Below are 13,825 nucleotides of genomic sequence, written 5' to 3'. Positions count from 1 at the left end.
AAAAAGGAATGGGGTAAATTTAAAGGGAAATATAATGAGAGTTCTATTTTGAACATATGTTAAGTCAACAGAACAAAGATGTCCATCTTAATAATGTCCATCTGAAATTTCCAACTGCCCTAATCTTCAGTGCTTCTATTCCCATCTCTTCTAGTACTTCTATAAAACAAACACAAACTTGTAAAGAAGATTAGATTTGGAGTCAGAGTATCTGACTTGCCAACTGTAACCATAGGAAGACACTTTAGCAATTAAGTCCTCAATTTCCTCATTTGTAAAGTGAAAGTGTTGGATTAGATGAGCTCTAATATCCTTCTGAACTCAGAATAATAATAGTGAAAATTTGTAGTCATTAAAAGTTTGCTTTACAAATATTATTTCATTTTATCCTTACAACAGCTTTTGGAGGTAGGTGAATATGTTATTATTTTCATTCTACAGATGAGGCAACTGAGAGAAGGCAGAAGTTAAATGACTTGACCAGGGTCACCTAGGTAGTGAGTGTCTGAGACTATATTTGTATTCAGTTCTTCTTAATTCTAGGGCCAATGGTCTATGAGCCTATGAACTGTTTGAGATATGATTACTAAGATTATGATTACCTTAGTTATGTTGTAATATCTCAAACTTGCCTCAAAACCAGGAACACTTGGGTCTAGATCCTGTCTCTATGACACATAGTCATTGTGGAACCCTAAGTAAGTCATTTTAATACCTGTCAGTGCTCTAGGTAGTTCTCTAAGATTTTAAATTGCAAACAAGGTACCTATGTGCATTGCTAGAGGAAATTTCCTTACCCAGGGGTTTTCTCAGATCTAGTGTCAGCTCTGTCCTTGTTCAGTCCTTTCAGTCTGTTCTGACTCTTTGTGAAAACATTCTTGATAAAGCTACTGGAATGGGTTGCTGTATCCTTCTCCAGCTCATTTTATAGATGAGGAAGTTGAGACAAATAGAGTTATTAATCCAGGAACACACAGCTAGTAAGTGTCTAAGGATAGATTTGAAATTGTTTTCTTGAATCTGTCTGGGTGTGTGCTCTATCTATTTCACTACTTAGATGTCTGGTCCCCATCCCTATCCTCATAAAATTCTTTTTTTTAATGCATTGCTTTATTGAACTTTTATTCCTGAATTTAGTTTAATTTTTAATTTAAATTTAATTTAAATCATTTTCTGTCATCATTAAAATTTTTTTTGATTTATTTAAGGCAATGAGGTCGAGTGATTTGCTAGGTCACACAGCTAGACAATTATTAAATGTCTTAGGCTGGATTCGAACTCAGTTCCCCCTCACTCCAGGGTTGGTCCACTGTGCCACCTACCTGTGCCTCCTCCCTGCATCCTGACCCAATGATTTCTTTAAATATTATTTTGTACACATGAAGTAACGTGTTTACCTTTGCACAATATGCTGTTTTCATTTCTTTTGTTGTATATCAGATATTAATCACCTTCTTTGTATTCTTATCATTGTTGAGCAGTATTACATGATTTTAATTGAGGCCTTTGATATGCTTCCTCCTGACTTCTGAAAAGGTTCTTTGATATTGAAGCTCTGTATCCCATCAAATATTCTGTTGAGGAGCCTCTGCAAATGGTTATGATCAATAGGTAATGGAGATAATGAGAGAGAAATGTCTACTCTCTTTTGGCTTGACAGACTCCATATTAAAAATGACTTTCAGAGGAAAAGGAACAACTCTGTCTCCCACCACCACTTCCTAGTTTTGTTTTTGTTCTTCACCCATTCCTTTGAATTCTACAGAACAGAGTCCCTCTGTTATCATCTCCAATTAATCCTGTAGATAGCTGGTTTGTTTATAGTTGCTTGCATCTTCTATTAGATTATGAGCTCCCTGATTGCAGGCACTAGTTTTTGACTTTGTAATCTCCATTTTTTAGCAAGTGCCTAAGGCTTAGTAGGCATTTAAATGTTTATTAAATGATTAACTGACCAAATTGCCTTTCTCTTTCCCCTCTAAGATCAAGACAAAGATCTCCTACCTCTCTATCTACAGCTATTCAGATAGCATTTGACTGATGAAGGAAGCTGTCAATCAACCTGTCACTTCACTGCAGTGGATTATAATAACAATAAAGCTTGTCCATCTAATCTATACTCTAAATTTGAAATGCCATGGACACCATTTACTATTAAAAAAAAAGACACAGAATACTCCTTTCCTTTGCAAGACTCCCTAGGATCAGAGACATATTAAACTGGTTGGCCTTAATGTATGGAAGTGTTGCAAAACTTTTCATAAAAAAAAAAATCAAAATTTCTATCATTTTTAGAAATTATCAAGGGATTCTCAAGTCTGGGTAGTCAATGAATTCCTTTTATCTTAATTATTCATTCCTAAAAATAAACAAAACAATGTAAAATATTCAGATATTTCTATTACCTTTTAGAAAAAAAAATTACAGCCTTCAAAGTTTCTAGAAGAAAAATACTCATAGAATACTAGAAATAGGAATGGAAAGGAGCTCGGAGTTTATCTAGTCCAACCCCATCATTTTATAGACAAGAAAACTGACTCCTACTTAGCTGAAATTAATGACTTCCTCAAGGTCACTTAGGTACCATGTTTCATAGCTGGAATTTTAAACTGAGTCCCTTGACTACAAATCTTTCTCATTATACCTGATGTTCTAATAAAAAATTTCCTACCTTTAAATGTCACAGTAAGTACATGGGACTATAATTCCAGAAAGGTCATGACATGTCTTGAATAAAGAATGAAATTTAATTATTATGCAATTTCTTACATACACTTGTGTCTCATTTTACTTTTGTGTATATCTACATCTCAAGGCTTTGCTTGCTCAAGTAAAGGGAATGGAAAAGAGAACTATGACTCCAGACATTGAAGAAGCCAGAAATGAAGTAAAAAGACTTGTGAAGTTGGCCAAAGAAGCTTTAGACAAAAATGAAGAGTGAGTGTCATAATATTTATTTTTTCTTTATGTAACTTATTTTTAAAATATGTTTGGCATGATTAAATTCAAATCTGTAGATCTTAAGTGTTATGCTTTTATCAACTCTGTTACTCCTGTAGCCTCTTCACTGAGCCATTACTCATATTACTTGAACTTCCTCTTATCTGGTCCATCACTAGATTGAATTCTGTGGAACATTCAGATGTTATCTAGGTTGCATTATCCCTGGGGACATAGGTGATGCTGCTTTTTGTCCCTTTGTTGAAAGGTTTTTATTTTTAAACTGATACCAAAGGATATCATGGTTCTTTTTATCTTGTTTCCAATAAGAATGGAGATGCTGTCATTAAAACAAACAAGTAAATACTCTTTTACAAAATCATTTAAATTCATTCCATTTTTCTTTGGCCAAAAGAGAAGGCTAGAGTGGAAGCACAATAAATATTCATTGTTTTGAATTGAAATCTTCAGCAAAGGCTACCATGTTTAAGGCAATGTTTTACATGTTGAACATAAAAAATTGAAAATGATCAGAGAGAAAGAGTTCCTGTTTTTAATGAACTTTCATTCTACTGGTCTATTTCTAAATTCAAACAACAAAATACTATTAGCTAACTATATTACTTCCCTGTTCAAAAACCTCTAAAAGTCTTCCTTTATTTAGAAAATAAAGTCTAAACTTCCAGGCTGACATTTGAGCATCTCTTAGTCCTTGCTCAACCTTTTCCCCTACAATTCCACCTTTTTATCTTTTCAGAACTCATTGTTCTCCATTTGTTTTCTAGGTTTTTTCCACATCTGATCCTCCGTTCATTCTGCTTCTTCACTGCACATTTCCCCATTAGAGGTCAGACTAATTTTCGTGATGCCTACCATGACCTTTAACTGTGATTTCACCATCTTTTGCATCCTTCTGATAATATATCAAGGCGTTTATTATAGTCTAGACTTTATCCAAACTATATCTTTTTAATAATTTATTCAATCTTACAAGCATTCATTAAATACTATGTGCAAATCCCTGGTAGCTGTTGTGTATACCAATAATCACCCATCTCCACCAACTCCTCCTAAAAGCCCCAATAAATGAGAAGGTTCATATGAGTTCTTAATATCCTCTTCCCATGCAGGAATATAAGCAGTTCAACATCATTAGTTCCCTTATGATTTGCATTTCCTATTTATCTTTTTATGCTTCATGTGAGACTCATATTTGAAAATCAAATTTTCTGTTCAGTTCTGGTCATTGCATCAGGAAAGTCTGAAAGTTCCCTTTTTCAAAGAATGTCCATCTTTTCCCTTGATAGAGTATGTTCAGGGGGCAGCTAGGTGGCACAGTGGATGGAACACTGGCCCTGGAGTCAGGAGGACCTGAGTTCAAATTTGACCTTAGACACAACTACCTAGCTGTGTGACCTTGGGCAAGTCACTTAACTCCATTGCCTTGCAAAAAAGCAAAAACAACAGCAACAAAGAAAGAATATGTTCAGTTTTGCTGGATAGTTGATTCTCAGTTATAATCCAAACTCTCTTAATTTCCAGAACATCATATTCTAAACCCTATGATCTCTCTCTCTCTCTCTCTCTCTCTCTCTCTCTCTCTCTCTCTCTCTCTCCCTCTCCCTCTGTCTTTCTTTAGTTTTTGCAAGGCAATGGAGTTAAGTGACTTGCCTGCCCAACATCACTTGAGCTAGGGAATTATTAAGTGACTTAGGCCGGATTTGAACTCAGGTCCTCCTGACTCCAGGACCCGTGCTCTATCCACTGCATCACCTGGCTGCCCACTATGATCTCTTAATGTAGAAGCTGCAGAAATCTTAGGTTAGCCAACTGTGACTCCATGATATTTGAATTGTTTCTTTCTGGCTATTTGCAATTTTTTTTCTCCTTGACATGGAAGCTCTGAAATTTGGTTATTATAATCCTGGTTTTCACTTTGAAATCTCTTTGAGGAGATGATTGATGGATTCTTTCAATTTCAATTTTACTTTCTGCTTCTAAACTGTCAGGGGAGTTTTCCTTGATAATTTCTTGAAAATTGATATCTAGGTTATTTTTTTTGTTCATGTAGTCCAATAATTTTTAAATTGTCTCTTCTGGATTGTTTTTCAAATGAGATTTCACATTTTCTTCTAGTTTTTCATTCTTTTGGTTTTGTTTTATTGTTTCTGGATTTCTCAGAGGGTTGGCAACTTTCCTTTGCTCTATTCTATATTTTAAGAAATTATTTTTTCAGTGAGCTTTTGTATCTCCTTTTTCATTTGGTCAGTTCTGCTTTTCAAGGCATTCTTCTCCTTATTGACTTTTTGTACTGCTTTTTCCATTTATTCCAGTCTTATTTTTAAGATGTTATTTTCTTCAGTATTTTTTCTGCATCTTCTTCACCAAGGCTGCTGACTCAGTTTTTGTGATTTTCCCATGTGACTCTCATTTCTCATCCCAATTTTTCCTCTATCTTCCTTACTTGAGTTTTCAAAGTCCTTTTTCAGCTCTTCTATGGCCTGAGACCAATTCGTATTTTTTTCTTGGAGGCCTTGAATGTGGAAGTTTTGACTTTTTTATTGTCTTCTGGCTGAGTATTTTGTTCTTCCATATGACTAAAGAAACTATGGTTGGATAATTTTCTTTTTCTGTTGTTTGCTTGATTTCTCAACTAAAGAAGTGATTTTAATTTTTTGTTAAGTTTGCTTCCAGAGTACTATCTCAAACTTTTAAGGGTTTTGCAGCTGTTTCAAATATACTTCTAGGGCCCTGAAAATTTTCAAAATATACTTCTAGGGCCCTGAAAATTTTCAATTCTTCCAAGGTCTTTTGAGAGGTTATGACTATTCTCCTGGCCTGTGGTTGACCACTAGCATTCCTTTCTACACTGGAACTGTGAGGAGAGTCCCTGCTCTGCCAGTGCAGTTAGCTCTGTGGTGCTTCAGCTCCTCTACCTGGGACTGGGGTTCTGGGCTGCATCCCAAATCTGAGTTGGGCAAAGGAACAGATTCTTGCTTTAGTGATAGCAAAGAGACCCCTGTAAGCAACTTCTGACCCCCTCTCTGACTGTGGACTGGGAACTCTGGAAGCAGCTGCTGGTGCTGGTTCAGTGGCTCCTGAGGGTCCTGGTCTGCTGGGGCCATGTCTGCACTGCTGAGCCCTGCATTGGCTTATGTTCCTTTCTCATCCCAGTGTGGCAAACTTTTCCTGCTAACTTTCCAAGTTGTCCTTGGCAATCTCTGGGCTAAGAATCCCTGCCACCACTGCCCCTTACCCAAGGTCTGTTCCTAATTGACTGGGGTTCTTTCCCTCTGTTGCCGCCTCCTGTTGCTCTGTGCTCCCCTCACCCCAGGGCAGCAAATCCTTCCAGCCATTCTTCCAAATTGTCTTGGGCTGAAAAATTGTTTCATTCTGGGTTCTGCCACTCTAGAATTCATTTAGAGTCATTACTTAAAGATATTTGGACTGGTTTGGGGAAGGACTGGAGTGAATTCCTACCTTTACTCCACCATCTTGGTTTTACCTCCCATCCTCTCCATTAGTGATTATTTTTCTCTTTTGACATATTAGTCAATCTGATAGGTATGAAGTGATACCAGAGTTGTTTTAATTTGCATTTCTTTGATCCCACTGATTTGGAGCATTTTTCTTGACTATAGATAATTTTAGTTTCTTCTTCTGAAAATTGCCTGTTCATATCTTTTTACCATTTATCAATTGGGCAATAATATGTAATCTTATAAATTTGACTCAGTTATCTATATATTTTAGAAATGATTCCTTATCAGAAATACTACCTGTGAAAATTGTTTCACATCTTTCTGCATTCCTTCTAATCTTGGTTGTGTTGGTTTTATTTGTTTAAAATCTTTTTATTTCCCTTCATCTTACCTTCCCCCTATTTGTACTTTTCTTTCTTCTTTCCCTTTATCCCTCCTCACCAACATTTTGCTTCTGACCGATACTTGCCTTATACTCTCCTTTCTTCTTTTCCATTCTACTTTCATGAAGGGTATGATAAATTTCTAAACCCAATTGGGAATGTATGTCATTTCCTCTTTGAGTCCAAACTAATTGAGTGTAAGATTTACTGAGTATTTATACTTTCCCTTCTTTCCCTCTGCTATAATAAGTCTTCTTCACATGCCTTCTTCTCCCAGTTTAATTTTTTTAAAAATGTCTTATACCTGTCTTATACCCTCACCCTTTATTAAAGTATACTACTTTCACTATCCATCCTGATAGAAGTTCAGTTCTCAAGACCATAAGCACTATCATCATCATCATCAATTTATAGCCATATCCTCTCCTCAAGCACACTCTTTCCAGCTGTCCCCCAAAATATGTAAACTACATGAGTTTGTTAGAAAGACCTGAGTTCAAATCCAGCCCCAGACACTTAATTACCTAGCTGTGTGACCTTGGGCAAGTTACTTAATCCCATTGCCTTGCAGAAAACACACACAAAAAAAGAGCGATCATATTGTGATCAATTTGTAACAACATCCTCTGCCTGAGTACCCGCCCCACAATTGTTCCAAAAAAAACACAACCCTCATGAGCTAAAGCAAATCATCACATCATAATCACTTTATATCTATATCTTCTATCTAATTATGTTCCTTTCAACTGTCCTAAGAGAAATACAATTCTCAAGAGTTACAAGTATTCTCTTCCAGTTCAGTTTTATTAACATTTTTTTTCCTTTCCATTTACCTTTTTACATAACTCTTGAATCTGACCCCAAGGTCTGTTCCTAAATCAACTTTTTTGTTCAGTTTTGGTCTTTCTATCAAGTAATGTTGAATTTCCTCTATTTCTTGAAAATTCATCTTTTCCCCTGAAAGAATATGTAGAATTTTTCAAGGTATTCTTGGCTGGAGTCATGCTCCTTTGCCCTCCAGAATATCATATTCTGGACCCTCTGATCCTTTAATGTTGAAGCTGATAAACTCTATATAATCTTAACTGTGGCTCACTAGAATTTATATTGCTTCTTTTTGATAGGCTGTAATATTTTCTCCTTTATCTGATAATTCAGAAATATGGCTATAATACTACTTGGACATTTTTATTTTGGGCTCTCTTTTCTTGGAATGATTAATGGATTCTTTCAAGAACTGCTAGATAGTGCAGGGATAAAATACTGGCCTTGGAGTCAGGAGGACAGGAGTTCAGATTCAGTCTTAGACATTTACTAGCTGTGTGACCTTGGGCAAGTTACTTAATCCTGATTGCCTCACATCCAGAACCATCTCCAGTTGTCCTGATTCATATCTAGCCCCTGGACCCAGATGACTCTGGAGGAGAAAGTGAGACTGGTGACCTAGCACAGCCCCTTCACTCAAATCCAATTCATGTGCTTGTCATGGAAGGATGACCTCCCTGATTTCTTTGAGAATGAAGGACAATCATTTAGAATATTTGGGCAGTTTTCCATGATAATATCCAACTTGATATTGTCCAGATTCTTTTCTGGTTGTGACTTTCAGATAGACCAATAAGTCATAAATTATGTCTCCTGAATCTATTATTCATTTTCTCTAAAAAGTACTTTATCTGTAGCTTCTATTTTTTTCAGCCTTTTGGTTTTGTTTGATGGAATCTTGGAGTATCATAGAGTCATTAGTTTCCATTTGTCCAATTCTAATTTTTAGGATTTTGTTTTCTTCAGTTAGTTTTTGTTTCATTTTCTATTTGGTTAATTTTACTTTTAACAGAGTTGATTTCAATTTTACTTATAACGGAATTGTTTTCTTCAGTTAATTTTTCATAATTCTCCTGCATGTCTCTCATTTCTTTTCTAATATTTCTTCTTCCTCTCTTCTTTGGTTTCTGAAATCCTTTTTGAGCTCTTCCAAGAGGTCTTTTTGGATTTGAAACTAATTCAAAAGCCCCTTTGAGCTTCACATGTAGATATTTTGTCACTGCTTTCCTCTTCTGAGATGGCATTTTTATCATTTCTATCAGAATAGTAGCTTTTGTTTGAATAGCATTTTTTGGGATTTTTTTGGCTCATTTTGTTTTAGGCATCTAGGTGGCACAGTAGTTAGAGTACTGACCTTGGAGTCAGGAGTTTGAATCAGACTCAGACACTTAATACTTACTTAGCTGTGTGACCTTGGACAAATCACTTAATCCCTATCGCCTCACATCCCAGGAGCATCTTGTAGTTCTGATTCATATCTGGCCACCGAACCCAAAAGGCTCTGGAGGAAAAAGTGAGGCTGATGACTTAGCACGGCTCCCATCCACCCCCAAATCCAATTCATGTGCTTGTCATGTCATCTACCCTGATGTCATGATCTTCAAGAATGAAGGACAAACATCATCACCTGCTTGAGCTCTGCATCTTGGATGGGGGGGAGGGTCTGGTTGTGGGCTCACTGATTGCCTCTGGCATTTCAGGTGCTGGTAGTTGGTTCTCTATATTAGGGCAGCCTGTCTAGTGCACCTCCTTTCTAGGGCTCCAACTTTGTCTTCTGAACAGGGACCCTCACTCCTGGCCCTGCACCATTGGCTTGAGCTGCGCTGTGGCTAGGACCCTCCCATCAGCTTTCCAGTTCCACAGCCCACATGGGACTGTTTCCCTTTTATCCATGTGAGACTGGCCTTTACCAAAGGTCCTCCTTGATATCTTGAGTTGAGACTTTGTTTCCCTTCTTTTTTTTTGTGAGTTTTCTTGCTTTAAGGTCTGTTTAGAGGGTTCATTTAAAATTGTTTCGGGAAAAGCTCTGGGAGCTTCCTAGCATGGTGCTGTCTCATCTTGGCTCTGCCCCAGAAGTCCATGTTCTTATTTCTTGTTAAATATTCCCTATTTCTTAAATGGATTTTACTATGTCATGAACTCAAGACACATCCTCATTGCACAAGTCTAGGTACTTTCTACTTTATCAATTTTATTCTGAATGTGTAGAGGCCAAAACTGAGCTTAATAGTACTGATGTTGTCTGGTCAGGGTAGAACTATTAACAATACTCTCTTGTCTTGCACATAATAACTCAATAAATACACTGTAGAATTTCATTAAATTTCTTGGATGTCCTATTACATTATTGACTCATATTGAGCTTAAAGCCCATCAAAAATTCTTAGACTTTTAAAAAGAGAACTGCTAACTAGCTAAAACTCTTGTCATTTTTGGAACCCAATGAAAAGATATAGATTTATTTATTATTAAAATTTTATTATTCATTTATTGTTATTTATTATTAAATTTAATCTGATTGGATTTGCTCTAGTGTTTAGCACTGTCAGGAAAATTATTAAACAGTTCTCCATCAAGAAGCATACTAACTCTATCCTCAAATCTGAAAAACCTAACATCTCCACATTTCCCCAAAGAATGAATAGAAAGATGAAACATCACTGGGACTAGTCAGATTCCATGAGCACACCACTAGGGACCTTCTTCCAAGGCCAGAACAGACTATTCATCACAACTCTTAAAGGCAGGTTGCTCAACTAATTCCAATTCTAACAGTACTATTATCTAGGTCTCTTCTCTCCATAGTTTTTTTTTTTTTTTTAGGTTTTTGCAAGGCAAATGGGGTTAAGTGGCTTGCCCAAGGCCACACAGCTAGGTAATTATTAAGTGTCTGAGACCGGATTTGAACCCAGGTACTCCTGACTCCAAGGCCAGTGCTTTATCCACTATGCCACCTAGCCACCCCTCTCCATAGTTTTTCAAAAGAATACTTTTATCAACTATTTTTTGCAATAAAAATAAATTATTTCCATAAACTTTACTGATCTACTAATTTAATAATAACCCATCAAAAAAGGAAATCAGATTAGTATAGCAGAATCTTTCCTTGTTGAAGTTCTCTCATTTCTTTGGGATGATATTTACTAATCATCCTTTAATAACTAGAATTTTGCCAAGAAATGGGTTAGAATTTATCTTATAGGATGCAAATTTCTGTTTAATTTCTTGCATTTATATCTCTAATACCTAACATAATGGTTGGTACAAAGTTGGTGCTTAATATAAATGCTTATTAATTGATGGATTAATTGATAATAAGCCACTGACTCAGCAAAGGCAGATCATGCTTTCCTTTTTAACGCTTTCTTATCCTCAGGATCTATTTCTTATTAACTACTTTGGTTCTATCCTTTCTAGTCAAACGACCATTCTTGTTGGAAAAGAAAAAGAGAAGCAAAATACATGTTTTTGTGGCTTTGACTTCTCTGTTGTCATTTATCATTGTCTAATTTATCCCAGGAACCAACTATTCTAGAGTAAAAGCATTTGCCAAGAATGTTTTCATTAATCAAAAATGAAAGTTGGAGGTTTGTGGTTTGAAGACAATCAGATAGTTGTGTTTCCGACCATAAACTATATTTCCTAGTGATTCAGTGGCATTATTCCTATGACCTCCTGGGCAGCTTCTGGGAAACCAAAGTCTTTGGGTTCCAGGGGAAGTATGGACATAGATCTGAGAGGAAAATTCACACTGCTGCTTGGATCATTGAGAGATAGGCTTGGATAAGCTGTGTTGTTGTTAGAAAAACGCACTGGTGTTTTAACTAGAGTTGCTGCAGTGCTGTGGTGCCTTACTGATATGGGAGGATATTGTCTCCATAAGGCCAAGGAGACCCCACAATATTCCTGTATCACTAGATGTCCTATTGCCTATGAAATCAGGTCAAGGGGTGAAACAGTTTTTGTTTTTGTTTTTGTTTTGTTTTGTTTTTTTAGTTTTTGCAAGGCAATGGGGTTAAGTGGCTTGCACAAGACCACACAGCTAGGTAATCATCAAATGTCTGAGGTTGGATTTGAACTCAGATACTACTGACTCCAGGGCCGGTGCTCTATCCACTGCACCACCTAGCCACCCTTTAACATTCATTTAAAACATTTTTTAGTTTCATCTGATCTCTCTCTCTCCTTGTCCTTGTCCTTCCCTAATATGGTAAGTAATTTGATATAGCTTTTACATGCACAATCATGTAAAACATTATTTCTATATTTGTCATGTTGTAAAAGAAAACACAAACCCCCCAAAAAAGATCACTGAAAAAATAAAGTGAAAAATAGTGTACTTTGATTTGCATTCAGATTCCATCAGTTCTTCTTTTGGATGTGGATTAACATTTTTCATCATGAGTCCTTTGAAATTGTCTTGGATCATTATATTGTTGAGAATATAATGTGTACAGTGTTATTCTGGTCCTACTTACTTCACTTTGCATCAGTTCATGTAATACTTTCCAGATTTTTCTGAAATCATTCTGCTTATCATTCCTTGCAGTACAACAGTATTCCATTGTTGTCATATACTACAATTTGTTTAATCATTCCCAATTGATAGACATCTTAATTTTCAGTTCTTTGTCACCATAAAAACTGTGTCTAAGCACTTTCAAATTTTTTCTTTTCCTACTTCTCAGTTTTTGTCACAGCTCTTCTTCCTAAATTATAACTATTCTCTTGATGGATATTTACCTATCCAGATGTAGTTTTCTCTCTCCTCTTTCCATTTCAGTTTAAAACCATTTAGATAATATTTCCAAGACTCCAAAAATAATATATCCTTTTCAGCCCATATTAGGTGCATGAGAGCTAAAGCCAGAATTCCGTTTATTTCTGTACAATCCCAAATTGTATTATTAACTTCATTTCCTTAACCAGATCTTTACTTACATATTGACAAATCAAAAATGAAAGAAAGTGATTCTTACTTTAAAAGATTATTTCTGAGGTGGCTAGGTGGTACAGTGGATAGAGCACTGGCCCTGGAGTCAGGAGTACCTGAGTTCAAGTCCGGCCTCAGACACTTAATAATTACAATAATTACCTAGCTGTGTGGCCTTGGGGCAAGTCATTTAACCCAATTTGCCTTGCAAAAACCTAAAAAAAAAAGATTATTTCTTAGGGAGCAGATAGGTGGCTCAGTGGATAGACCACAGGCCCTAGAGTCAGGAGAATATTTAGTTGTGTGACCTCCTTAGTCAGCTCCATTGCCTTGTAAAAACCCCAAACCAAAAAGATTATTTCTTTTAACTAGTGGAATATATATGTATATGTATATTTATTTTTATATGTATTATATTTATATATATGCATAAATATGTATATATATATATAGGTGCTTTACTATATTTTCCTGTATTTTATTCTCCTGATTTTTATGTTATTATTATTTTAATAGGAGTCAAAGTGTCTGGTTAATTTTGAAAAGTTAAAAGCATTAGTTATAAAAATTACTTCTTATATTATTACAACTATCAGGACACAAAGTATAGAGTCTTTGGAAAAAGAATAGTAGTGATCCCAATTGTTCCTTCCTCTTTTCTTTTCTGTATTATAGACTCCAAAAGGAATTGGAATTAGAAGAGGAGATTAAGAAGACTAGAACAAAGTCAGGCAAGTCATTGCAAGATTGCTCTACTGACATTTTCCTGTGACCAATAGTATATTTACAAAACAACTTTAGATATATTATTAAACCTTAAGGTCTTCTATGAAAGTTTTTAACTATTTGAATGGGAAGGGAGGAAAGATGCTTTTATTACTCACTTTCTAAGTGCAAGTCGCTATTCTAAATGCCTTCCAAATACTCTTTCCTTATTCTCACAATAGTGTAGGAAAGTAGATGCTCTTTTTATCTCTATTTTACATTTGAATAAGCTAAGGCATAAAGAGCTTAAGTGACTTTCCCAGGGGCACATAGCTAGTGTCTTAGTCTGCATTTGAATTCAGGTCTTTGCTTTTCTAGGCACCTCAGAATGGTTGATTGATGAGTCTGTCAGCTGCCCATAGAGAGCTTCATGTCTCCTACATTCTTAAAACAGCATCCCGTTATCTTGTCATTGCATTTAGCTAGCTCTTTTCACTTTCATGGTTCATCTCCATGAAAATGGTATCTACACATCGTGTTTCCACTTAATCTTTTTT

The 13,825-nt window shown here is 35.9% G+C and overlaps 1 protein-coding gene across 5 annotated transcripts in view; it reads left to right on the top strand.

The window, feature by feature from the left end:
* Positions 1-13,825, top strand: part of C5H6orf118 (chromosome 5 C6orf118 homolog) — an 83,479-nt gene that overhangs the window by 37,345 nt on the left and 32,309 nt on the right. For all 5 annotated transcript variants that reach the window (XM_074190290.1, XM_074190289.1, XM_074190293.1 and 2 more), the window contains 2 exons: positions 2,816-2,937; positions 13,239-13,294. In XM_074190290.1, the coding sequence (XP_074046391.1) occupies positions 2,816-2,937; positions 13,239-13,294 (178 nt within the window). The remainder of the gene's footprint in view (positions 1-2,815; positions 2,938-13,238; positions 13,295-13,825) is intronic.

Source organism: Macrotis lagotis, chromosome 5 (genome assembly GCF_037893015.1).
Source record: "Macrotis lagotis isolate mMagLag1 chromosome 5, bilby.v1.9.chrom.fasta, whole genome shotgun sequence".
Taxonomy (NCBI): Eukaryota; Metazoa; Chordata; class Mammalia; order Peramelemorphia; family Peramelidae; genus Macrotis; species Macrotis lagotis.
This window is presented reverse-complemented; position numbering and strand designations above follow the sequence as displayed.